Below are 26,755 nucleotides of genomic sequence, written 5' to 3' on the forward strand. Positions count from 1 at the left end.
CATGGTATAGCCAGATGTGCTGCTCTTGATTCCCAGCCGGAGAGGCTGGATTTGGCCCCTGGGGGTGGTGTTGCTACAAGAACATACGGGGGCAGCAGGGAGAAGTGACAGATGGGAATGGCTGGGTCTCAAGTGCCCAATCATTGGCACTGGGCCCTACATGGCCCAAGAGGTTTTGGCGCACGAGGTAGCCCCAGTCTCGAGACCCCAGGAATCCAAAGTGCACTCAAGGTGAATATCTCCCAGAAGTTCATGCGAGATGAGGCCGGATGAAGACGTCCCACTCCTGGGGTGCCCGGGTGGCTCAGTCTGTTGAGCTTCCGACTTCGGCTCAGGTCATGATCTCACAGCTGGTGAGTCCAGCCCCGCGTCGGGCTCTGTGCTGACAGCTCGGAGCCTGGAGCCTGCTTCTTCTGCTTCTGTGTCTCCCTCTCTCTCTGCCCCTAACCCACTTGCATTCTGTCTCTGTCTCTCTCAAAAAGAAATAAACATTAAAAAAAAAAAAAAAAAGACGTCCCACTCCTGTCCCCGGTCCCTGGGCCCCACGTATCTTGTCTTCCTCCTGCCCAGCCCTGCCCTTGATTCTGCAGGTCGGCAGAAGCCAGGGGGAGAGGGCTGGGCTGGTGGGTGTGTGCTGGGGAGGAAGGGGAGGGGGCTCCTCTGAGAGTGTTATGCCTGGGGCGGGGGGAGGGGGCGGGGAGGCTGGGCCACTCTGGACATGGGGAGGGGGCTGCTGAATCACCGCACATGTACTCCAGCTTGAGTACAGCGAGGGGCTCAAGGCACGAGGGTCAGAGGAAGGGGAGCACAGCTGGCAAAGGGTCACCCAAACTGGTGAAGGGGAGGGGCCTGGCACTTAAAATCGGGCGCATGTTATGTACTCTAAAGCAGCTCCTCCTCCACTTACCCAGAGACAGAGAAAAAAACAAAACAGAACTGAGTTTACTGAAATTCTAAGTAGAGTTTGCTCATTTGAAAGGTAGAATCTGACAAGTCTATGTAAACAAGACTCCATTCAAGCCTTAGAAAGTCATGGAATAGTTACTACGTGCCAGGTGCACTGGGGACAGGGATGAGGAAGACGTGACCGCTTTCCACCTCTGATGCGTGTGCAAGGGTGGGCGTGTGTGTGCACACAGCCCCTCACACACGCGGGGGCACAAGCACGTGTAAACACCAACATTATGGGGCGCCTGGGTAGCTCAGTCGGTTAAGGGTCTGACTTCGGCTCAAGTCATGATCTCTCGGTCTGTGAGTTTGAGCCCCGCGTCGGGCTCCGTGCTGACAGCTCAGAGCCTGGAGCCTCTTTGGATTCTGTGACTCCCTCTCTCTCTCTGCCCCTCCCCTGCTCACACTCTTTCTCTTTCAAAATTAAAAGAAACAAAACATTAAAAAAAAGACACCACCGTTAACCTACCCAGAGCAGAAAGCAGAAACATGAATCAAGGAGAGCTACAACTCCGGGGCGTGGGCAGGAAAGAAGGGTCTAGGCCAGGCCAGGATGCTGGTCAGAGGAGGTGGTTTTAGAGCTGGGGCCTGAGTGAGGAGCAGGAGGGGCTCAGCCGTCAGAGAGGAGGGGCTAGAAACGTCTGCGACCTGAGCGGCTCTCTTCCCCAGCCAGGCCTCAGTTTCCTCCTGACCTTGGAGGCTCACTCTGGCTCAGACACCACAGGAAACTCATTCCCACCCCTCGGTGGCACGCCACAGCCCCAGGCCACCAGGCCTGCTCTACTTGCCACACGTTCCGTAAGAACCAACCCTTCTCGGCAACCCCCCAAGCTCCAAAGAGAATGTCAATGTTAAAAAGAAAATTAATTTCACTGGCTGATTTGCTGTGGAGTCTATGATTCGGGAAAGGTCCTAAAAAAATTCCACCGTGGCGTCAGGCTGGAGAGAGAAACGGAGGATGGGAGAGGGAGAGAACTGAGTGTAGCCAAGTTCCCAGGGAGCAACCATCCTCCTGGAGAGGACAGAGCCTCCAGGCGAACATGGAACTGAGGGACAGATCACCTGATGTATTAGCCCACACTGAGAGGAGGCGCTTTCACTCCAAGGCAGCAAACACATCAGAGTACAAGAAATGAGTCAGCGGCAGACAATACGTGTATCGTGCTAAGGCAGACACTTGTCACTGATCGCCCCCCTGGGAGACACCTGTAGGCAGGGGACGGGGAGAGGGGCAGTGTTTTGCACATCTGTGGGTGCTGTGTTAGGAGGCTGAGACTTGCATCTTCCAGACTGGAAAGTCAACAGATAGTGTGTGAAATTGAACAAGAAGTCTCACAGCAGTATGTACTATCACTTAGAATATGGGGACAGGGGCGCCTGGGTGGCTCAGCCAGTTAAGCATCTGACTCTTGATTTTGGCTCAGGCCATGACCTCATGGTTCATGGGGTTGAGCCCCACATAGGGCTCTGCCCTACAGGGTGGAGCCTGCTTGGGATTCTCTCTCTCTCCCTCTCTGTGCCCCTCCCCTGCTCTCTCTTCCTCTCAATAAATAAACAAACACGAAGAAGAAGAAGAAGAAGAAGAAGAAGAAGAAGAAGAAGAAGAAGAAGAGGAGGAGGAGGAAGAAGAATATGGAGAGAAAATACCAGAAGAAGAGCTGACACCCAGAAATGGTTGCCTCTCAAGAATGTGACTTGGGGGAGAAAACAGGGGGGGCAGTCAGGGACTGCTGTTTTTCTTAACAGACTTGTGGCACATTTGACATTAAAAAAATTTTTTTTTAATGCTTATTCACTTTTGAGAGAGACAGACAGACAGACAGCATGAGCAGGGGAGGGGCAGAGAGAGAGGGAGACACAGAATCAAAGCAGGCTCCAGGCTCCGAGCTGTCAGCACAGAGCCTGACACAGGGCTTGAACTCACAAACTGTGAGATCATGACCTAAGTCGAAGTCGGATGCTTTACCAACTGAACCACCCAGGTGCTCCCCACATTTGATATTTTAAGCTTTGTGCACGCATTACCTTGATAAAAATAAAAATTAAAAGGTGGTAGTGGATGTACAAAGCCCTAACTTTATTTTTTTTTTAATGTTTATTCATTTTTGAAAGATAGAGACAGAGACAGTGCAGAGCGGAGGAGGGGCAGAGACAGAGAGAGACACAGAATCGAAGCAGGCTCCAGGCTCCGAGCTGTCAGCACAGAGCCCGACATGGGTGTCGAACCCACGAACCTGAGCCGAAGTCGGATGCTTAACCAACTGAGCCACCCAGGCGCCCTCCTAACAGTACTTCCTAACCATAAAGCCCCATCGGGAAGCGGGCACAGTGCTCCTGACTCGGAGTTAGGGGAGCAACCCCTCTCCCACCCCCTTCTCTCTCTCTCCATTACTCTCAGGCTTCTCCCCTCCTTCACAGCACTCATTAAAAGCACCTCAGGTATTAACTTGTAGGTGTGTGTGTGTATTCAATCCATTTCCTCCACTGGTGAGGGGGCTTGGACTCATGGTGTAGACCTCTACATCCCTGGAGCCTAGTCGAGTCCTCAACACATAGTAGGTACTCAGTCAATATTTGTGGACCAAGCCGATGAGCACCAGAGTCATAACGTGTGTGCTCAGGCTCACTCCAGCCCATGCGTGCCTGAGCTCACTCCCAGCGAGCAGTGTGCGCCCTAGTTGTCTGCGATTAATGGTCTGCAGGATGAGCCAAACTGTTCTGCAGTCCCTTGATCGGTCTTTCAGCCTATACCTTGTAAATTAGAAGGAAACGGCTGTCTAGTGGCTTAATGGCAAATCGGCGGCGGAAGGTGAAGGACCCGCGCCACGGATGGCCCCAGGAGGAAAGGTGCTCTGCGTGTGCCTGGGGTACGGGGGTGGCTCCAGGCGAGGGGCTTGGAGAGGGTGGGCGTCATCTCTCTGCCACACACGGTGTTCCCTGCAGGAAGGGTGTGGCTGCCAGAGAAGCTGCAAATGCCACTCTAGGAGGGTGGCGTCACTCTTAAGAGTCCACAGGCCTGTGAGCTCCCTCGCCCTGGCCTGGCCGGGGTCTGAGGCCTGGCCCTCCTAGCTGGGCAGTGGGCACGTTGTGTCCTGGAGCTTTGTCTAGATGACTCTCACTGATCACTGCTCGTTTGAGGTTCCTACCCCACCCTGGGCCGACAGCTTCTTCTGTTATTTCTGCTTACAGCATTATTTCACTTTATAGTCCCTTCATTTATTATCATCATTATTATTTTAATTTTTATTTTTGAGAGAGAGAGACTGAGTGTGAGCAGGGAAGAGCAGAGAGAGAGAGAGGGAGACACAGACTCCGAAGCAGGCTCCAGGCTCTGGGCTGTCAGCACAGAGCCAGACGCGGGGCTCAAGCTCACGAGCCGTCACATCATGACCTGAGCTGAAGTCGCATGCTTAACCAACTGAGCCACCCAGGCGCCCCTTGGTAGTCCCTTCAGACACTCCTCTCTTCCCTCAGATACTCCTCTCTTCCCTTCAGATACTCTTCTCTGATTGTCATACGTGGTCCTTCCGAGGGTGGTCTGATCAATACCCTCTCCTCCCCACAGGAGGAGGTGTCTGCATTGAGGGCAGGGACTGTGCCTGAAGCACCCACCCCACGACGGGAGCCCCTGTGCCAAGCTCGCACGGCCCTGCCGCCTGGCCTAGCCCTTGGCAAGCATTTCCATCAGCATTCATACCTCTGAGACGTGGAATGCCCTCGGGGCAATCCTCTTTGTCATCTAGGGATGGAAACAAAGGCTCAGGAGCTGGACAGAGACTTAGAGGACCCTCATTTTATAGGTAAGAGAGACAGGCCCAGGGAAGACGGCGACCTCACTGAGCTGTGCTGAGGCTGGGAATGGGGCTCAGAGGTCTGGACTCCCAGTCCCAGGTTCTTTTAACAACCCCAGGCTGTCCGATGTCATGTGCACGCCAGGCCCAGGGCGGGGTGGTGGGGAGGAGGCCTGGGGGGGGGACACAAGTGTATAGACCACCCAAGGGGTCTGGGGCTCAATCATCCTGCAGCTATGAATAAAGCTGCTCACAGCCAGCTCACGGCAGTGAGGCCACCGAAATGCAAGCTGTGTGGGCTCCCATGCTGGGGACCCGCAGAGTTTGGGGTCACTGGCAGGGGACCTGGAGGGCACTGCATGTGCTGGTCCCACCGTGAGCAACTCCCCTTCTCAGCATCTTGGTCTGGTTAACACCCGCCCCCCCCCCCCACTTCCAAGAAACCTCTCAGGGCCCCAGGTCTGGGTGAGATGCCCCTCCTCGGGCTCCTCGCCTGGGAGACCCCACTCTCAAGCACCATTTCACCCAGCACAGAGTTGGGACCTCAGGTGCATCTGTGGAGTCACAGGACGAAGTCTGATTCACTAAGTCTATGTGTAGGAAGTGCTGATTAGACCTCCCACTTCCCCCCAAGGTCGCGCCCAGTGGGGGCACCTCAGGGTGCTGCTTCTGCACCTGCTCCTGTCTCCTCCCATCCCTGCAGAGGCCTGTGGACCCTGCGGCCTGCACCCCAGATGCCAAGCCAAGCTGGCATCTCCAGAACCACCTTCCTACCCCAGCTGATTCTAGAACCATCCTCCCAGCAATCTGACTCCCAAAGGCTGTGTTGGGCCATTCACAAAGATCTCTCAGAAATCCTCCCCTAGGGACTCCAGGCTGGGAGCGTTAAAAAAAGAGCCGGGTTCATCACTGGTTTTTCCTTTTAATGGTTTTACAGTGACATGAAATGCTTTTGTTTCCTGAGAGAAAAGGCATGTTTCCAATGAATTATTAACCAAAAGGAATTGGCCGTGAGCAAGAAATCCTCCATTGACTCTGGAGAAAAATGCAGACAGACAGCTGGCTTGCACGATGCTATCTCTTACAGCCCCCGGCAGAGGTCAGCTCGGTCAGCAGTGGGGGCCGTTTGCTCTCCTCCATGGCTGTAACATGGGCTGCCTCCTTCTCCCTCCCCCAAAGGGTTAAGCCTCTCCCACGGAGTCCTTCCAGGCCAGTTCTGGAAGTGCTGGCCTCTATTTCTGTCTCCACTTGACTGTGAACGGAGCCCCCTCCTGTCACTGACTGTCCATCCTTGTGTGCCAGATGCCCTTTATGGATTACGAGGTCTGGAGGCGCAGAGGGCTGGGTCTTCACCCCAAGTCCCAGGGCTTGCCCAGAAGAGGATGGATGCAGATCACGGTGCGGATGCACATGGGACAGGGACTGTGCTGGTGTCTTTACTGCCCCCACTCACCCATTCCCTCCTCTCTCCCTGCTCTGCGCCCTGGGGGCTGATGCCTACCAGTGCCGGTCCTGGCCTCTCCTGTTCCTTGGGTGTGGCTAATGAGAGGCACGGCTCAGGAGACCAGGGAGTGTGGAGAAAATCTGGGGTGTTTCTCCTCTTCCTTTCCTGTTTTGGGGCTCATCTCCAGCTGTTCCAAGCATAGATCCTGGTAAGCGGCCCCTCTTTTGAGTCTTGGGCTCTCCAGTTCCCTAGTCCCTGTGGCACAATTTCCTCCCCTTGTCCTGGTCCTAGGGATGCTGACCACCCCCACTGCTACTAGTCCTGGAGTGCTTCACCAGCACCATTGGCTCCCTGAACTCATCACACCCACGAAGGAGCCCCACCCACACACCTGGAAGAGAGCCCCGCCCACATTCCCTGGAAAGAAGCCCCGCCCACACTCCTGGAAGGGAGCCCCGCCCACACTCCTGGAAGGGAGCCCTGCCCACATTCCCTGGAAAGGAGCCCAGCAGATACTCCCGGAGGGAAGCCCAGGCTACGCCCCTGGAGGGGAGACCCAACCACATCCTGGAGGGGAGCCCGGCCCACACCTTGGAGGAATCCCCGCCTACAACCCCTGGAAGGAGCCCCGCCCACACGCCCGGAAGGGATACCCTGAGCCGTGTGGCTTGAGTTCTGTGTCTTTCCAGGCACAGTATTGAGTGTGCAAGTATTCAGCTAAGAACAGATCTTAGCTGTTCCCAAGAACTCAGAGCCTGTGGGAGGGGACAGAGGGCAGACAAGAGGCCCCCTCAGGCTGCTCTGAGGGGAGGTGAGGAGGCGCCCCCACACGCCTTCCTGGGAGACCCCTAGCTCCACTGAAACAAAGCCTAGCAGCCACAGCTGCCGACACTGCCACAGTCAGCTCTTAATGTCAGTTAGTTCTCCTGATGCCGCCCTCTTGCCCTCCTGACGTTGGAGCAGACAGCATGTGTTTTGAGAAGAGGTTTGGGGCAGCGGAGGAGGGACGTCCTCCAGGGGACTAGTGCCCACCCCCAGGCAGTCTACTGGTGGATGGCGTGCTCGTCCTCGCAAACATCCAGCAGCCTCATCGCCACCAGCCATGGTCAGGGCTGGGCTTTGGAGTCCTGTGGTTCTGGGTTCCAATTCTGAGTCCATTGCTCCCTGGTTATGCCATCCGGGGCAGCCCCCTTTACCCCTTCGAATCTCAGTTTCCTCGCCTATAAAACGCAGCAGATTGGAAAAAGGTGTGGCAAGGATGAACTGAGGGAATGCTGGTGAGGCCATGAGCCCCCGGCTGTGGAAGAGACACTGGATGACAGCTACTCTTTGTGACTGGTCATCGCTTTGGACGGGACCTCACAACATGAGAGCAGGGAGCAGAAGGGGCTCCTGGCTGGGAGGCAGATCCCTGGGGCTTGGCCTGTCCACGTGGACTTCCTGGACCCGGCCCCCTGTCCTGCCTCTCCCACCAGGCCACTGGGACGCGCGCAGGCTGTTGCCTGAAAACAGCCCTTCACCCTCCGTGCCCGACCATGCATTCGTTTTAAGACTTTGAACTTGATATTTTACTCTTTCTGCTTTTCAATTATTAAAGCAAATCACATAGAACAACGGATTAAAAGGCTATGGTGAAATATTTCAGGTTTTACAATTGTTCTTAATATAGATCCCCTAACTTTGGGCCTTCGGGAATTTCCAAAACCTTTTTTAAAAATCTATGGGGCACCTGGGTGGCTCAGTGGGTTAAGGGTCCGACTCTTGGTCTTGGCTCCGGTCTTGATCTCATAATTTCATGGGTTCGAGCCCCACATTAGGCTCTGTGCTGACAGTTTGGAGCCTGATTGGAATTCTCTCTCTCTCTCCCTCTCTCTCTGCCCCTCCCCCGCTCACAGTCTCTCTCTCAAAATAAATTTTATTTATTTATTTATTTTTAATTTTTTTTTTCAACGTTTATTTATTTTTGGGACAGAGAGAGACAGAGCACGAACGGGGGAGGGGCAGAGAGAGGGAGACACAGAATCGGAAACAGGCTCCAGGCTCTGAGCCATCGGCCCAGAGCCCGAAGCGGGGCTCGAACTCACGGACCGCGAGATCGTGACCTGGCTGAAGTCGGACGCTTAACCGACTGCGCCACCCAGGCGCCCCTCAAAATAAATTTTAAAACTTAAAAAAAAAAGAAATCTCTGTACAATGCCTCGGACACCTGGGCATTTTGCAACATTTTTGTTTGTCTTTTAAACTCTATCTTCCCGCAAGGTCCTTGGGGGCTGGGGGTTGCATTTTGTTTGGAGCCTGGAGGCTCTAGCTGGAGCTGCTGTGCTGGATCTCCAGGGGGTACCGTCCACAGAATGGCCGATTCTACCATACTTAGGACCCTCAATACTCCTCAGACCCAACAATAGCCACACTCTGCGGCAGGACCCCAATTTGACAAGGGGATGGTGACTGGTAATCGCTTTGGAAGGGCAAAGTGAGTTGGTAGTCACAGAAATGACAGCGAGTATTACTGAAAGAGAGTTTGCTGTTTGGATCATTTACGACTCCCCGGGAACACTCCTCGTCATCCTCCAAAACCCAGCTTCGGTGTCACATTCGCTGAAAACCTTCTCTGAGGCATCTCAACCTCTCTCTTCCCCCCAGAGAAGCATGGCTCCTCTGTCACCCTTCTTCCTCTGTCTGGAATTACCGGGACAAGGGACGCCGGGGCAGTACTCGGTGAGCACTTACTATATGCCGCGCACTGCAGAGTAAACGTGTCGCGCGTACTGTTTACAGAAGCACGTCACCATTCCTCACAACAGTATTAGGTTGGCACGCTGTCCCCACATTTTACAAATAGGGAAACTGAGGGCCAAAGAGGTTAAAGTGATTTCTTCCTGGTCACACCGTTTGAACTGGTATCTGAGTTTCGATCTGACTCCGAAACCCAGTTCCTGCTCCAAAGCAGCATGGCGCCTCCCTCAGCCACCCTGCAAAGATCATTTCCAAACTCTACTCCTAGGCGCCCTGAGTGAGCTCCCAACGGCAGGGCCTGTGACTTCCAGATAGGGTCACTACACACACACACACACACACACACACATGCTACACTGGGCCTGACAAGGGGCGCTCATTCAGTGTTTGCTGAAGGAAGATGGGCATTCATCATATATTCTGCTTATTAAATGCTTGACAATTCTTATAGTTTAAAAAAAAGCATGATGGGGCTGGGCCGAGCAGCCCCCGGCCCAGGTGGCGCCCCCTTGGGGCTCAGAGCTGGGTAAACACTCACCTTTTGATGGCTTTGTAGCAAATGATGACAAGCACAGTGAGAAACACCAGGGAGGCACAGCATACCGCGATGACGATCACCAGCCCCGACCACCAGCTTTCCTCAGCGGGGCACGAGGTAGAGTTGGGGGCTGAAAAACACAGGCACAGGCTGAGTGTCCTCTGGATGAGCGGGTGCCGGCCGTGTCACAGGTGGACGGGGGTGGTGACACCACGGTGGCCGCACCACCCTTCATTCACCGGAATGACCTGTCCTGCCGTCCCTGCCCCCACCCCGGCGGCAGGTGACATCATGGCTGGCCCCCCGCCAGGCGGGTGCTCCAAGCAGGGGTTAAGCGCTGAGCCCCGGGCCATCCATCCTCCCCTGGCATGAGCTAACTGATGGCAGGGTCAGGTTTAATTTCCCATGAAAAATAACAGAGCATCTCATTCTCTCAGTTGAGGCATTAAATCCGCTTGCTCTGAGGGTGGGGGTGGGGAGCAGGGCTCACAGGGCACATGGCGGGAGGAGGCCCGTCGATGTCAGTTTGGTAAGCTGGTTTCTTCTAAGAGGCAGGCTGTCCCCCCTCTTGGATTTGGCCCATGAGGTGAGCACCTACAGCTGTCTCAATCTGCACGGGCGGCCAAAATTTGGAAAAGTCTGTCGCTGACAAAGCATCTGACTCTGGCTGCCATGGGGCCCCTCTGTCGTTACTCAATCCATGGGGTCCTCGGGGGTGATCCTGTCCTCCCTCTTGGCACCAGCTGTGTGCGGCGGACCGCAGCACTGGTGTAGACGAGGCTCACGGCAAAGCTGGTTCGCTCTTCTGAGGAAAGCAGAGACATCACACAGCCTCATCCTGGAGGCTCTGACAGGTTCAGAGACGATTGGAAAGAAGTGCCCCAAATTGCAAAAGAGAAGGGAGAGGGAGAGAGGGAGGGAAAGAGGGAAGCTGGTGAGGGTGGGAGGGAGGGACATATGGATGGACAGATATACGGACACTACTAGCTTTGGGCAGGTCTTCAAGACCTGTGACTAAATGTAAAGGGAATCAAGACACTGCCCTAGATCTGTGTCTACTTAATAACAGATACCTTCAGGGGTGTAACACTACATGGGGAATAAAGTGAATAACTTCCCAAAGGATACCATGGATGGCTTTGTCACCATCATCACCATTATTACTGATGCTGTCATAATCATCAAGGTGTAACTTACATACAGTGACTCTTACCCATCTGATGCGTGTGGTCTGATTGGCTTTGACAAATGAGTTAGCCAGCGTAAGCCACACCTCTATTGTGACGCAGAATTTTCCCATCACTGCAGAAAGTTTCCCTGTGCCTCCTTCTAGTCAATCCCTGCCCTGCAGGCAACCACTATTCTGCTTTCTAAATTTTTTTTAATCTTGATTTTTGAAAGAGAGAGAGAGAGAGAGAGAGACACAGAGTGTGAGTGGGGGAGGGGCAGAGAGAGAGAGAGAGGGAGACACAGAATTGGAAACAGGCTCCAGGCTCTGAGCTGTCAGCACAGAGCCCGATGCGGTGCTTGAACCCACAAACTGTGAGATCATGACCTGAGCCGAAGTCGGACATTTAACCGGCTAAGCCACCCAGGTGCCCCGACCACTATTCTGCTTTCTAAAATCATAGATTTGGGGCGCCTGGGTGGCGCAGTCGGTTAAGCGTCCGACTTCAGCCAGGTCACGATCTCGCGGTCTGTGAGTTCGAGCGCCGCGTCAGGCTCTGGGCTGATGGCTCAGAGCCTGGAGCCTGTTTCCGATTCTGTGTCTCCCTCTCTCTCTGCCCCTCCCCCGTTCATGCTCTGTCTCTCTCTGTCCCAAAAATAAAAATAAACGTTGAAACAAAAAAAAATTTTAAATCATAGATTAGATTTGCTTGTTCTTGAAAGTCACAAAATGGATCCTGCAGTGTGTGTGTGTGTGTGTGTGTGTGTGTGTGTGTGTGTATGTGTTTGCTCCCTTTATTTAGCAAATTTTTTTGAGATTCATCCACGTTGTTGCAAATTTCAGTAGTCCCTTCTCTTTGATGGCTGAGGGATAGTCTGCTATAGGAATAAACCACAATCTGTTTATCTGTTCACCTGCTGTGGACTCCTAGGCTCTTTCCAGGTTTGGGCTGGAAAATAAAGTTGCTATAATCACTTGCATATATGATATAGACATGTTTTCGGGTTTTCCTTGGATAAATATGTGGGAGTGGGCTCGCTGGGTCCTATGGTGCGTGCGAGTAACTTTATAAGGAGCTGCCACTCTTGTTTTCCAAAGTGCTTTTACTCTTGAACCAGGAGAGAGGAACAAGCGAGGAGGGGTTACAGGTTCCTGAATTGTTATCAGATTGTGGCATTGCTGCCGCTGGGTGGGGAGATGCAGAAAGCCGTTACGTGCTTCACAGGGAGCAGGTGCTAAAGCCTTTAACAAATTGCAAGGTCCCCAGAGGTGGGGCTCAGCTCATCACACAACCAAGCAGGTTCAGAAATGCTTCCTGAGAAATGCCCGGGACCAGGATGTCACTGAGTCACATGGCTGCCCTCAGCCAGGGTGAGATCTGGCCTTTAGAAACCCCAACACTGAAAAGATATACAATATGGAACTCAACATAGGAATAAACTCTAAGATAAGGGAAAGGAAATCCAATGGAATTCTCGTTTTCCCATGACGAATCCCTTCAGTGCTGTTCTTTTTTGGTGAGGTACCAAACACAAAATCCTTCCCCCGACTCAGTTCCTCATTTTGGGGTGTCCTTGAGTCTTCCCCAGGGTGACTCAGCACAGATCAAGGCCGGGTCTTCCCTACATGGTCACTGCAGGACACTCAGAAATGCGGCCAGATACATTGAGTCCCAACCCCAAAGGGCTTGCCTCCTTGTTGTCACTGCAAAGAGAAGCAATTTTGGTTTCTGCCAATTCCACTCAGGCTGTAACACCTCCGGGCAAGTCCCAAGGGCCATGCCTACAGCCCAAGGGGACACTCACACCTGCCCACCAATGGCCCACAGGTGGCTGGGGCACACATCCCCAGAATGTGTTCTCAGCTGGGGGCAGCCCCCCTCCAGAGGGCACTCGGAAATACGGGGAGGGAGGCTGACGATGATTGCCACAATAACTGAGCCAAAGAGCTACAGAGGTTAACAACAATGACCTGGAAATTCCTACAAGGTAGAATTGTCCCTCCAAAAAGGCCACCAGGGCCTTTGCTGAGAAAAATCCATCCACTGGAAACAGAAGAGTTGATTCCAAACCTCATTTGCAATTTGAGAGTTAATTTCACAGCACCTCTTTTGATGCTCCTCACATTCGTTGGTAATGAGGTGGGGATTTCCTTCTTGCTTATGTTTTTCAAACACAGTTGATACAGAAAACAGGGAGACTCGAGGGGGTCCTTATGGGGAGGGCCCTCTATATCCTTCAGCAGGGCATGTGGGGAAACTATTCAAGGCAAAAAGCTAACAGATATGAAAAAGAGGGAGGTATTTTGTGAATCCAGTCCAAAGTATACATCTTGGATTTTGCCAAGAAAACAGCTCTTGTGTTCAAAGAATGCATCCCTATTTATCCCTGCCCCAGTCATTCTTTTTGCATTAGAAAGGATCAGGAACTCTCAGAGCTGGATCATTTCCGCAAAGGGAGAAATACTGACCCTCAGGATCAAGAAGCAGCTTTCCCAGGGGCCAGGGTCAGGACACCAGGCTCTGGGCTGCAGTCCAGGTCTGCTCCTGCCTAAACGTCCTTCCCATTGGTGTGGCCAGCACTCCTTTGCAGATGTGATCAGCTTACCACGCGAGCAGACTGATGGTGCATATTTGAAAAGATGGCATCATGAAGGTGCTCATTCGTTCGTTCGTTCGTTCATTCATCCACCAACCATCTGCTATCAACCCTCTGTGCCTGGCACCATGCTAGGAGCTGGGAGCACAAATATGGATTCAGTAGAAACTGTGCCCTTACCAGGTCTGGTATGAGCCGCCCGTGGATCACTGCAGAGCTGGCTGAGACCTGGTCGCCTCGCTCAAGCCGCCCGCAGGCTCCAAGAGGGGACCAGACACGTAGATTTGATAATGTGCACAAGGTGAGGGTGATCGGTGGCTGAGGAGAGGAGGCCATTTGGTGCTAAGGATTAAGGGGGAGGGCCATGTCCCTGAGAAGCAGGTGATCAGACCGGGGAGGCTGAGGCAGGACCTGAGGCTGTGGAGCTCCGCCCCCTCCGACACGCCCCCTTGCTCGTGGCCAAGACTCTGCAAACACTGACAGAAAGGCAGCAGCTGTCATGACCTCTCCGGGGTCGAAATACCCTCTCTCCTGGGACTCAGTAAGGCTGTCTGCTGTATACAGCTCTTATGTATGCATTAACCACTCCTGACGCCTGTAAAGATGATAAAAGTGGCAACTAGAGAGCACAGTGGAGAACCACCCCGGCTCCGTTTTGCTTTATCAAAGGAGCCGCTGTCGTTTCAGTCAAGAGATGCGTCATTAAGAACTTACATTCGGGACCTCTGCTTTCTAGCAAGACACAGTAACGGGGCCAGATTTGCCCCCCACCCCTACACAGACACCACAAACATCTCAAAAATATACCAATACATACAGCGATGGCTTTCAAAATAGTGGACATCAAGGCAACAGAAGGCAGCGATCTCTGAAGAACCAGAAACAAAGAAGGGAGTCGTGGCTGCCCCCGCTGGCTGCCCGAGAGTCTGCAAAGAGCGGACGGGAAGGGAGAAGCCAGCGGGGCCCAGACCACTGGGTAAGTGGGGGAGACGGAGCTGAGAGTTCGGGGAGTGAGCAGGACAGGGGAGATGGCTCGGCAGGGAGCTTCCGGAGGAGGGGAGGAGGCGAACAGCACGTAAGGAAATCCACCAGGGAGTGTATAATTACACGTGTCGCAAGCGCTAGGAAAGAGATGAAAAAGAGGCCGAGATGCCCCCACACCTTGTGCAAGTGTCTGGAGAAGCGGCTGGGGACGGGGGAGCTGAGAACGTGCCCGTCCGAACGGTATCAGGGAGCAGGCGCAGACCAACGAGATTCCCGCGGGCTGGCGGCCCCGCGCCACAGAGGAGGCGTGTGAGGCCAGGGGGCCCCCCAGGCGCTCTCGGGGACCAGTGCCTTCCCTGCGTTCCTTGCGGGTTCTTGTGACCATCAGATGAGACAGCGGAGGCAGGGTTCCCGAGGGTACAGCTGAGCACCGATTCCAAGGTACACGATCAGTGACGACAGGGCAGAGCCCACTGATACCCCCCTTGGGGAGTGGGGAGACCGAGGCCACACAGCCAGCGGAGCCATCAAGATGTGAACCCAGATGTGCCTTGGCCGGCACTCACGGCCAACTCAACGCATACGTGCCAAGGGGAACCTGCCGCTTCTGTCTCCTTGCCGGCTGTGCGCAGAAGATGGCTGAGGGACCGGAGGGTACCGAGCGGGGCGTGAATGAATCAAGGGGACAGCAAGCAGCGTGGCAACAATTCAGTTTTGCAAGATATTTTCCAACGGTTCCCAGAAGAAGGGAGATATGGTCGCGTCCTCCGTTTTGACACTTTACCTATGGTGAGATGGAGTCTGTGGATTTATCCGTGGCTCGATCTCTTGACCCCGAATGTGGCCCCCTGGGGAGTCCAGCCACTCGCCCTCATGGCTCCTTGTCTCTTGAGTACAGCCTGAGTGCCCGCTACAGCTGGTGATACCATGGGCACGCACTGGGCCTCTGCCCAGGCTGCCTCTGCAGTTTCCTGACCGACCCCTCGGCGCTGAAATGTCAGCCTCCTGACCTGGCGTGGGTTGTGGTCGGGGAGGAGATGGGGCCCACGGTGGCCTTCCGCTGCCTGGTGCTGGCAGGCGTGGTATCAGCCCATCAGTGGGTCACAACCGCTGAGCACAGGCTTGTCAAGGGTCCCCTGAGCTGTGACCCGCTTCCTCCGAGGGGCTGATGTCCATGAACTTGCTTCCCAACCAGAGGACACGTGCAGCCACTACCGCGGGGAACTGGTCGGACGCTGGCCCGGGCCTCGCTCACACAGCCCCGCTCCAACGGACAGCCTCCTGGCAGAGCTGGGTGGGGGGGGGTCCCTTTCTGTCCCTTCTGTACCACGCCCTCTCACCCACAGGAAGGAACTTGAGGACGCTGTGCAGCCGTCTGGGAACATACACATACCGGGAAGCTCTGGAGAGCGTTTCCAAGCTGCTCACTCTCTGCCCCTGCCTCAGCCTACTCACGTAAAGCACCGCTGGTTTATGGGGCTCGTGAGGATGGTGAGGGGTCCAGGAGCTTTGCTGAAACATTCATGTGGCAGCAGAATCCATTTCATGTGGACAAAGGAGGGTGCTGAGCTCAGAGGAGGGGAAGAACGGAGGGGCACACCTGTCCCCACACCTCAGCCCTGCCTTAGGTCCTGCCCCTGGGGCCCACGAAGGACACGGGTTCTCAGAAGTTCCTTCGTGGCTGAAAGCCCTTTCCCTGCCTCTGCCTCGGTGTCCCCAGCCCTGCCGTGGAAGGAGGGGGTACGGGGCGGCCTCTTCCCCAACCCCCGCCCCCACACAGAGCCCATTGTCTCTGGAACACAAGGGGCCGACTCAGACCGCTGCCGTATCCATTCATGGGCACAGGGCATCCACGGGGAGGCCTGTGCCAGGGGCGTCCGCCCTCCCATGCAGGCCAGCTTGGGTGTGGGGCCGCTCATCTCCCGCCCTGAAGGTGCCAGAGTGTGTTGGCCGGACTTTACAGCCACAAATGCAAGACCGGACCTTGGCACCCTATGCAAACCTCTGAAATAAACCCCCATTTCTGGAGAAAAAAGTCTCCTCTGGAGTTGTTCCTGAGGAAAACAGCAAGCATATGCACCTCAGAATGAAAGGGGTCAGGGGGGCCTCCCCCCTTTCTTTGCCGGAATCTCGTTCAGGCTTTGGGTACAGTACAGTGTTCCCAATCTCCCAATCCCCCCCCCCCAACCGGGGCCGGAGGTTCCTCTACGTCCCCCACCCTCCACAGGGCTCAGGCTCCGGGGAGGCGTGTCCAGCCCAGAGGTGTGTTTTCCATGCTGTGAGCCGGGCTCAGTCATTGCAGCCCTCCTGCCCCTAACTGCTTCAGAGGTGGGCACGTCATCAGATCTGGCCAAAGACACGAGAGGAAAAGTCTGCAGGGGCTTCCTGGACGGTCTCCTTGCTGTTAAGGGAGAAGCACGGGAAGAGAAAGGCCTCTTGTTCTCTTGGACGCTGCCATGTGCTTCTTTACCCCTAAACAGAGTGGCTTTGGGGGGCTGAGGGTGCTGGGGTGCAGGGTGGGTGGGCTGCAATGTGAACCAGGACAGCCATGTGGCTTCAAGGGGCAACACGTGAGCAGAGACTGGGACTTGATAAGGGGGTTCATCACGCAGCTACCTGGGGGAAGAGCCGAAGCAAAGGCCCTGAGGCCAGCGGGGGCTTGACATGTCTGAAGACCAGCAAGGAGGCCCGTGTGGCTGGGATGAAGCAGGCAAGGGAAGGACGGAGGAGACGAGAAGGGTTTGGGCTTTTACACTGAGAAACGAGGTGCCAGTTGTGGGTGTGGAGGGGGGGCGGTCAGGTCTGACTTGCATGTCGGCTCAATCACTCTGTTTAGAGTGGACACACGCATGCACGCGGTAGGGTGGCACAGTGTGGGAAGCTGCGAGGTCATTGCCAGGAGCCCAGGACAGAGAGGATGATGGCTCGGATCGGGGTCAGCAGCGGAGGCGGGGAGAAAGGGTGGATTCTGGATACTTCCGGAAGGTCGAGTGCATGGAAATGTGGGTGTGCGTGTGTAAGAGAGAAGAATTAAAGGTGACTCTGAGCAGGTGGAAGGATGGAGCTGCCATCAACGATGGGGAAGGCCAAGGCAGGGCAGGCCTGCTGGGTGTGCAGATCGGGAGTGAGGACTGACAATCCCATCACACCCCGAGAGAGACGGCGAGCAAGCAGCAGATTCTGAGTTCAGAACCAAGCCTCAGCTGGAGGCATAAACCTGGGAGCTGTCAGCACCCCGCCCTGAGATCACCAAGTGCGGGAGCACAGACGGAGCAGAGAAGAGGGTCGGACTTGAACCCCGGGGCACCTCCATGTAGAGGCCAAGGACAGAGGAGGCTGGGAAGAGAGGCCAGCAAGGATGGGCGGGGTTAGGGGGGGGGCCCAAGGTGATGGGGAGTCCTGCAGCCAGGTCAGGGAAGAACATGAGGAGGAGGAGGGGGCGGTCAGCTGTGTCCACTGCAGCTGACAGATGGGCAAATGCGGCAGGACTGAGAGCCAACTGCTAGACGGAGCAACGTGGCGGCACCATTGCCCATGCAGAGGCGGTGTTGGGGGACCGGTGGAGGAAGTCTGAGTGGGGCCATTTAGGAGAGAACAGCAATTATGCACAGCTTGTTGGTGGAACCTTGATGCCAAGGGGAGCAGAACAGGGAGCCACAGCTGAGGGGGCAGGTGGTGGCCACGGAAGGATTTTAAGATGGGAGATGTTATGTATATGTGCACGCACCTGTGCACGTGAGTGTGCGCGTATGCTGGGTGTGACCCAGGAGAGGGTGGGTCCCCGTACACGGGCCCCCGATGTGTAGGAAAGTTGAGAGGAGAGTGTGTGGGCGGGTGAGCGGGTGGGGTCGGTGGCTGCTTCTTTCTTTCCTTCCAACAAGTGTCAGTTGTCTGAGCGAAGCAGGAAGCGAGGTCAGCAGCTGAGTGAGAAGGGGGGAGGTGTTGGGCCTCCGTGGGGCAGGGAAGGTGTGAACTGGTGTTCTCGAGGGCAGGCGAGCAAATGGACTGGGGCAGGGAGGTGCATGGGGGCAGTGGGCTTGAGGCTGTGAACCTGAGGTGAGTCCAGTCCAGGGCCAGTCTTTTCAGCCCAGCCACCTTCAGCTGCCGGGGACCGGGCGAGGGGGGCAGGACGGGTTCCCCCACGGTGTGTGATGACGCGGGGGCCGGGCAGGGGGTTGCCGTGTGCCCAGGGGGTGTGTGCAGTGCCGGGCCGGAAGGGGAAATGATTCGTGAAGGTGCCCAACTTCACTCGGGCAGGCGGTCAAGCTGGGATCTGAACCCAGACATCTGGTCCCAGGGCCGACACACAATTGCTACACAGACAAAAACAAGGAAGCAGATCCAGGCCCGGCTCCAGACCGTGGAAAGACACGCTTGGGACAAACAGACAGGGTCACGTGGAGGGATTGATGCCGTGCACAGAAAGGGATCATGGGTGTCACCCTGGGCATCAGGGAAGCTTCTGTTAGGCTGAGCCCTACCAGGTGGGCAAGCGGGGGCAGCCCTACGGAAAGGTCCTACGCGGGTTGGCCTAGGCCAGCCGGGGAAGGAAAGGGGGTGCGGGCAGTTGGCACCCAAGCCTCCCTGCTCCACCTCCCACCCCCCCCACCGCTGCAGCCCCGGTGAGGGGCTCCGCGCCTTTCCATCTGTGACTCCCAGCCTGTTGCCCGAGCTCCACGGGACACTCACTTCTCTGATTTATTTATTTCTGCCTAACATCCCGGGCACGGAGCCCAGCGTGGTGGCAGTGTGGCTGCTTATCATCAAGGACGCTGTTCTCAGGCCCGACTCCTGAGGGGGGCATTTAAAAAAAAGAAAAAACCCAATACATTATTAATAATTGTCTCCATCATTCCCGTGCCTAATTAGGAAAGGAAAATTATGAATCGGTTTCGGTCTCCATGGTGGGGGCGGCCACGGCTTTTCCTGATGCGAGGGAGAGATCTGGGCAGAGGCCGGGGCAGGAGCCGAGAACAGCAGGCCGCTGCCTGGTGCCATTAATTATGCTTCTGGCGGCGAGTGCAGAACACCCCTCCCCTTGTTCCTTGGCCAAACAGCCCTCTTCGTGAGGCTCCTTCAGGCCAGGACTTGTTACTCAACAGCACCCTTCCCTTTTAGTTGCTTCGATCCACCCTTTCTCTGTTCCTTGCTCTGGCGGACCCTCCCCAGATCTGCCGAGCCTCCTGTTCCCACCCAGGGCTGCGGACGCACCGCTGTCCAGACGGCCCACACGCGCCAGCTTTGGAACACCGCAGAAGTGACGAGATGGCGCCACATCGGGACAGCCCTGGGTGACCCCCAGAGACCACCCTCATTGCCCTGGCCCTGACTCCTCACCCTTCGCGGACCCATCCACTCGCTCACTCGTATCTGCGAAGAGCCTACTCTGTGTGGCGCCTGCACTGACCTAGGTACTGGGGACAAGAGGGTCAGCGAAACAGATCAGGGACCCTGCCCTCACGATGCTTACAGTCTACCGGAGAATGGACACGGATTCAGTAATCACTAGGTAAATGCTTACAGCGATTCCTGTCTCCCCAAGGCTCTTCGTTGTGCCTGGGCCTTAGGTACAAAGAGCAGGGCACCACAAAGCAAAACACGAGACGGCGCAGGTTGACTGAGAATAATGAGCTTGCCTTTCTTTGTGAGAGGCTCATGACCTTGGGATGGGAAAAAGCTCCCGAGGGCGTGTATTAAATGCTCAGCAGCCCCCGGTGGCTCATTGATACTGAGTATCAACTAAATTGATACAGTATATCAGATGGTGAATTCCTTTTGTCCCTTCCAGAGGGCACTTAATACATGATGGGGCCTCAAGAGTGCCTAGTCAGGTAGAGCCTTCTCCGTCTAAACAGCTGTAATCATGTTGAAGAGGGGTGCAGCACAAACTCTGAGCCCCAGGCCAAACCCGGCCCACCACCTGCTTTGGGAATAAAGTTTTGTTGGAACACAGATACGCCCACGTGTGCATATGTGGTCATGGCTGCTTTCTGGCTGCAGCCAGACTGCGTGGCTCTGCAGAGCCTAAATTATTTACCATCTGGCCTTTTACAGAAACAAAGTGTCTTATTTCTACCTAACTTGGGGTGATCTTAACCTGAGATTACTAGACAAGCTTAGGAGAGTGACCTGAGAGCATCCTGCAAGGATACTCCATTTGCATCTTGCAAGTAAACATTTCACTCCTTCTATATTATTTTTCAGAAGGGCGCTTCACTCCAAACGTCATACCAATGGCTTGCTGGGAGGTCTCGAGGCATGTGCCTCAGGTTCTATCCAGTCTGAGATTTTAGCAATGGCACCGTGAGGAGACAGCAGAAGCACAGAGGACAGACAGACCCGAGTTTGGATCCCGACTTGGGCAGACCACACATGCCAAGTGACCGTAGATAAAGCACTGAAATTGCACAAGCCCCCCATCCATTCCTTGGAACATTGGTGGAGAGGATCAGCCGCAGTCATGCGCCAAGTATCACCCCGGGGGTTACAAGAACGCCTTCTCCCAATGGCAGAGGCAATGACACTGGGCAGATTTAGGACTGATATCCCTGGGAACTGTCTACACTCGTCAACTGTCCAACAGTGGAACAGGCTGGTTTCTAAGGCAGGTAGAGCCTGCCACTTTGGTGTCAGCCTCCAAGACTCTTTCTGGCTCCCAATCTGATAAGAAGCTTAGCTGTGGGACAGGCAGCTCCCGCCATTCCTGGGGCGGCGGTTTCAGGCACACGAGAGAGCCGCTGGCCCCTCCTCTCTCCCACCGATCCCTTGTGGGGCAGCCCGGGGGCTTTTTGTTTGTTTGGCACTCAGACAGCATCTTCGGCAGCTACCCCACTCTGTCTTGGCCATGGAGGTGCGCACTGTAAGGTGGGGTGCTTCCCACCTGTGCTGGGCTGCAAGGGAATGTGCAGCTACACTTGACTTTCCCGGGCCCCTGGGGCCTTCTTTGGAAGGCTGCCTCCGGGCTGCTGGAGTGGATAGGCACGAGGCGGGGAGCCTGGAAGTTTACTCCCCCATACCTCGGACAGTCCCTGACCAGTGACCAACAGGGGCTAGACGGGACAGTCTGGCTCCCTGCGGCTGGCTGGGAGCAATGGTAGAGCGTAAGTGGTCCTCCAGACTCCCCCCCACCCCACCCCCCCCACCCAGGATCGCGCTCAGGCCTCCCGGACTCTCACTTGGCTTCCTGCCCTTCCCTGTCCCATATCTTCCGTTGCCTTCCAGTTTCCTCTGGGATCGCTGGCTCTGAGGACAGGTTCCACGTCAAGAACCGTAGGCATCAGGTCGCCAAGTTGCAAAGGATCCTGCCCTGCTTTCTCAAGCATCAAATAGATGAAATTACATCCCTGTGAGGTTCCTGTGAGCTTTCTATGTTCCAGATTCCTTCCCAGAACCACCTTTTGCGATCTCTCCAGACAGAGCCTAAGTCCTGTTTAAAGGTCCCTGCTGGCTTAAGCTAAGAATGATTTTTGTCCAGGTTGTGACCCAAAAGGGATGGGGACACAGCTGAGAAAAATCACTACTGCTTAGTTGATCTTTGTTAAGAAAGAAAGAGAGAGAGGGAGGGAGGGAGGGAGGGAGGGAGGGAGGGAGGGAAGGAGGGAGGGAGGGAGGGAGGGAGGGAGGGAGGGAGGAAGGAAGGAAGGAAGGAAGGAAGGAAGGAAAGAGAGGAGAGGAGAGGAAGAAAGGGAAGGGAGAAAAAGAAAGAAAGAAAGAAAGAAAGAAAGAAAGAAAGAAAGAAAGAAAGAAAGAAAAGGAAGGAAGGAAGGAAGGAAGGAAGGAAGGAAGGAAGGAAGGAAGAGGAATGTGAAATGTGTGTGGCTTCGGGACAAAACCATATATTAAAGAGGGAAACAAACCCATACCAACGGTCCATGGCTGCACTATGATATATATAAAACATGCGACTACTTTAAATGTAAATTAATTAAAACAAACTGAATTAAAAATCCAATAGCCACATGTCACTGACGGCTACCACACGGGACAGCACGGACATAGATCATTTCCACCAACGCAGCAGGTTGCGTGGATGGCGCTGGTCCAGGCGATGAGAGGGGAGACGCTCTGCTTCCCTTTCTAAAAAGACAGCAAGACTAGTTTGGTGCCCCCCCCCCTCCCCGAAAGCGAAGCAAGAGCCACAAACCTGCTGACACAGATGTTTCCAAAGCACCTCCCTCTTAGGTCCTTTTATGCTCATATCCCCTCCCACCAAAAAGGGCAAGGCGGGGACTATTAGCACCATTTTCTAGGTAATGAAACTGAGGATTCCTAGGGCCAAAGAGGCCAAATCACCGAGCTGCCCAAGAAGGGACAGAGTCAGAGCCTGTGAGCCATACGGCTGCTGGGGCCGCTGCTGGGGCGGCCGGGAGGGTGCTGGGGCACGGTATGACACCACGGGCGCCCCGTGAGTATGCAGGGCACGTTCTGTTCTAACGCCGAGGGCACCTGTAAGTTTGCAGAGGCGAGTTCTAATGCCACGCTCGGCGCAAAGGCTCGCTCCTTTTATAGCCACAAGGCTTGGTGAGTAGACCGACAGCTGCAATCCAAAAAGTGGCCGCTGTGTCTCTGAGATGACTGATAACCAAGCAGAAGACCACTCCCGGCTGCACCCCCTGTGATGACTGCGGGTGTCACTGCAGCGAAATGGGGCCAAGTCTGCGGCCCAGAGACCCTGCAGCCGCGCTACCCGTGGACAAGCCTGTCCAAGGGACGGGGCGTGCTGAGACTGGGCAGAAGGTCCCGACCTGGCAACAAGCTCCTGTCTGGGAATTTCCTTCTCTTTCTGGACGAGCGGCTCGCTCCAAAGGGCCACACAACCTGGCTTCCGGCGTTGTCTTGGAAACCCTTTGAACTTTTGCAAGCACTTCATCAATCTGGACCTCGAATGCCCATCTGCCAAACGAAAGTGATGACCTTAGAGCAGCGGGGTCCCTCAGCCTCGGCACTGCTGACATTTTGGGCTGGATCATTCTTGCTGTGGGCAGCTGGCCTGTGCCCTGTGGGCTGGCGGGCAGCATTCCTGGCTTCTACCCACTAGATGCCAGCAGCTCCCCTCTCCCGACCGTGGTGCCCAAATGTTCCCCGGGGAGCAAAACCTCCCACTTGCAAACCAGGGCCCTGGAAGGTCTCCAGCGCTCCTCCCTGGCTCCTACACTTGGTGCAGAGACGATGCCTCCCACGCGCGCACAGCCAGTGGTGCAGACCTGACTCAGCTCCCAGAGTGCACCTCACCGACCCCAGCCAGCGACTCAAGGAGTTAAGCTTGACGGCCTTCCAGCTGGAACCGACGATTCCAGGCCAGTTGCCTCCACGCTGACCCCCCCACCCCCACCCCCGCCAACCCCGCCAACTGCTCAGAGTTTCCACGGCGGAACTGCCTGGAACAGGGTCCAAGAAGAGTCGAATGCCTTATTTCGCAGGCATCCACAATTCTCTCTGCCAAAGCAGGAGACAATGTGCCTTTGCCACCCACAGGCCAGTTCATTCTCCATCCGAGAACAAGGAGCCCTTTTACTCTCCGGAGGGGCAGGGGGCAGGCCAACATCTCTTCCAGGAAACGGTGGCCTTTGGCCTGGGTGGCTGGCAAGGCTGACACAGAACTGGGGAGCAGGGAACAGGCACTGCTCATATTGCCCTGTTTTCTTGGTGGGAGAAGGGGCCGCGCTCGGAGGACGCTCCTCTGACCCGCCTGGTGGAATGGCATCATCTTTCCCCGGGGGGAAGCCCAACAATAGGGGCCCTTCTCACAGGCCCCTGGAACCGACCCTGGCCTGACTGCAGGGATGGTCCCGCCCTCTCCCCTCGTGATATAAATGGAAAGCACTTTGGAGCATGGCTTCTCTGACCCGCTCCGAATGCGAGGGCAGGAGGCCAAACGCGTCCAGTCCCGTCGTGCGAACCGGGAACATCTTTGCCGTGGTAAAAAGACGCCAGGACTGCCACCTACCTACGCGGTCACGTCACCCTCACCTACGTTCATGCAAGACGCCACACCTCTGACCCGGGCCTGCCAGGCTGTTTCTGAGCCTTCACCAGTGTTTGTTATTTGTCATCCACGGGCAGACAAGCAAATGCCCGAGGTTCCAGGAAACTTTGTGGAGGAATAGCTTTCTATTTTCAAAATATTTCAAGGAGCTTAATAGGAACATAATGGTAATAACAGCAGCCCCCTTTGCTACGTACCTGTCGAGCCACACTGCGTGCATGCGTATTACGTGATTGAAGTCTCCCGCTCCGTCAGGAGACGTGGATGTCACTGTCCCCACTTACAGAAGAGAGGACAAACTCTGTGAGGAAAAGTCGGCAGAGAAGCCAGCATTCCAGGGCAATCGGATGCCAAAGTCCATCCTCCTCGTCCCCTGTCCTACTGCAAATCTGGTAAAGACCACCGTTAACTAGATTTTACTGGCAGAGCACCTTGGCCCAACTGGGAGAACAGATTCTAACATTGCCTGGAGATGCTGTGACCTCTAACCTGTGGCCTCTGTGAGGGTGTCCCTAGCCGTGCCCCCAGGCTTCTCCAGCCCTTGAGTTAATCCTCTTGAGGGCAGGACATCCTCAGCAAAAGAGTCTGTGAGGAGGAAGGCCTAGGAGCACAGAGTTTGCCTCATGCCCACCTCGGACCCCAGGAGTGTTGAGAAATAGAAGCAACGCTCCCCCCAAGGGAGAAATTAGAGAGTAACTTTTTATATCACATACAGGATGAAATCTGCCCTCACTTGAATTCCTTACAGTCACCGGCTCCCCGGACACATTGTTCTAAACCCCAGCGGGCATGGAGCATCTCGAGAACCCCACCACTGCCGTCTGCTCTTTATTTTTCATGACAGCTGGCCAGACAGGTCACCCTAACTGACTGTCCCATCATCTTCCTTTGACAGGGACATCGATGGGGCCTTGGAGGTGAGGACGGCCTCGTCCAGACAGGAGGAAGTCTCAAGAGCTCTTCTGATGCCAACATTCCCCAGTTCTGGGGAATCTTCTGAACCATGAAATAGGATCAATAACCCTGAAGGCTCTCGAGATACCCAGAAACTGGTCAGCGAAGGAAAAGGAGGCCCAGGGGTTAGTTCAGGTATGCAGTTCCCCTCTCCAGAGGCCACCACTACTGTCACCGATTTCTGACGCATCCTTTGAGAGAGCAGGCTATGTGAGAGACCCTCTAAGGGCCGGATCGTTTTTGCCCCCCCCAGAATTCATTCATTGAAACCTAATCCCTAAGGTGATTAGGAAGTGGGGTCTTTGAGAGGTGATTAGGTCCATGCGGGTGGGGTCCCCACGAATGGATAGTGCCCTCATAAAAGAGACCTCAGGGAGATCTCGCCCCTTCTGCCATGAGAGGGCACAGCAAGACGGCGACGTCTATGAACCAGGAAAGGGGCCCTCACCAGACACCAAATCTGCCTGTACCTTGATCTTGGGACTTCCCAGCCTCCAGACCTATGCGGATTAAATTTCTGTTGTTTATAAGCTCCCCAGTCTATAGCAGCTCTAATACACCCATACACATCGGGGCTGCTATCATTGGTGACATAAAATATATATTCCATTTAATATATTTTGGCAATGCTTTCACCTTGGTATGAACCAAACTGCTTTTTTTTTTTTTTTTTCTTGAAGAGCTGAATGGAGTGTCACTGTTGGCTGTGCCATGATTTATATAACCAGTTTGGGAGAAACTGTTTTTCAAGGATCTCAACTCCTTATTTGTCATTTCCAAACCCAAAAGGTAGTTTGCTGCCCAAACAAATTTGGTGGCAAAACCTCAGGGGCCAAGAAGTGGGGTCCTTTACGGTCTTGATGGGATATGGTCTCATTTATTGTGGTACCCACATATTTCTTAAAAAAAATTTTTTTAATGTTTATTTATTTTTCAGAGAGACAGAGACAGAATGTGAGCAGGGCAGGGGCAGAGAGAGAGAGGGAGACACAGAATCGGAAGCAGGCTCCAGGCTCTGAGCTATCGGCACAGAGCCCGATGCAGGGCTTGAACCCATAGACCGTGAGATCATGAGTTGAGCTGAAGTCCGACACTTAACTGACTGAGCCACCCAGACGCCCTGATACCCACCAACGCTGTTGGGCTTCTGGTAGTGCTCCTTAATCCACAGTATATACGCGATCCCGCTTATCTAAAATCTGAAGCTTTCAGATTTCGGAAATACACCCGGCTGCAAGCTGACAGGCAACGTGGAGCTTTTCCAGTACTTGTGTTGGATGGAGGTGTGGTCAATCAGAGGTGATGGGCTCCTAGGGCCAAATGCACCCTGAGGCCAACTCAGCGTCCCTCCTACCCCCTACCCTCACCTCCAGAGCCAACTCTCAGGCAGTGATGAGGGCCGGGCATTTGCTGAAGGTGTCCTGGGGCCAGTGCAGGGAAGGGACCACCACGCAAACCACAGGACAGACACACTTTCTGGTTCCGCAGGCACCCTACCCTCCTCCCCCACCTCCAAAGGCCATCCTCCTCCGCTCTTCCCCTTCCTGACCCAACACTGCCCCGAACTCCCCCTTGTCACCTTGAGGAACACCACTCGGAGTTCCTGGCCT

General features: G+C 54.9%; 1 protein-coding gene across 5 annotated transcripts in view; it reads right to left on the reverse strand.

Moving 5' to 3' along the window:
- The window catches only part of PRIMA1 (proline rich membrane anchor 1), a 62,316-nt gene that overhangs the window by 8,219 nt on the left and 27,342 nt on the right, over positions 1-26,755 (reverse strand). For all 5 annotated transcript variants that reach the window (XR_006293481.1, XR_006293482.1, XM_043556912.1 and 2 more), the window contains exon 4: positions 9,458-9,587. Coding sequence is in view for 3 of the 5 variants with exons in the window: in XM_043556912.1 (XP_043412847.1) it covers positions 9,458-9,587 (130 nt within the window). In the remaining 2 variants the exon portion in view is untranslated. The remainder of the gene's footprint in view (positions 1-9,457; positions 9,588-26,755) is intronic.

This window comes from Prionailurus bengalensis, chromosome B3, assembly GCF_016509475.1.
Source record: "Prionailurus bengalensis isolate Pbe53 chromosome B3, Fcat_Pben_1.1_paternal_pri, whole genome shotgun sequence".
NCBI classification, from domain to species: Eukaryota; Metazoa; Chordata; class Mammalia; order Carnivora; family Felidae; genus Prionailurus; species Prionailurus bengalensis.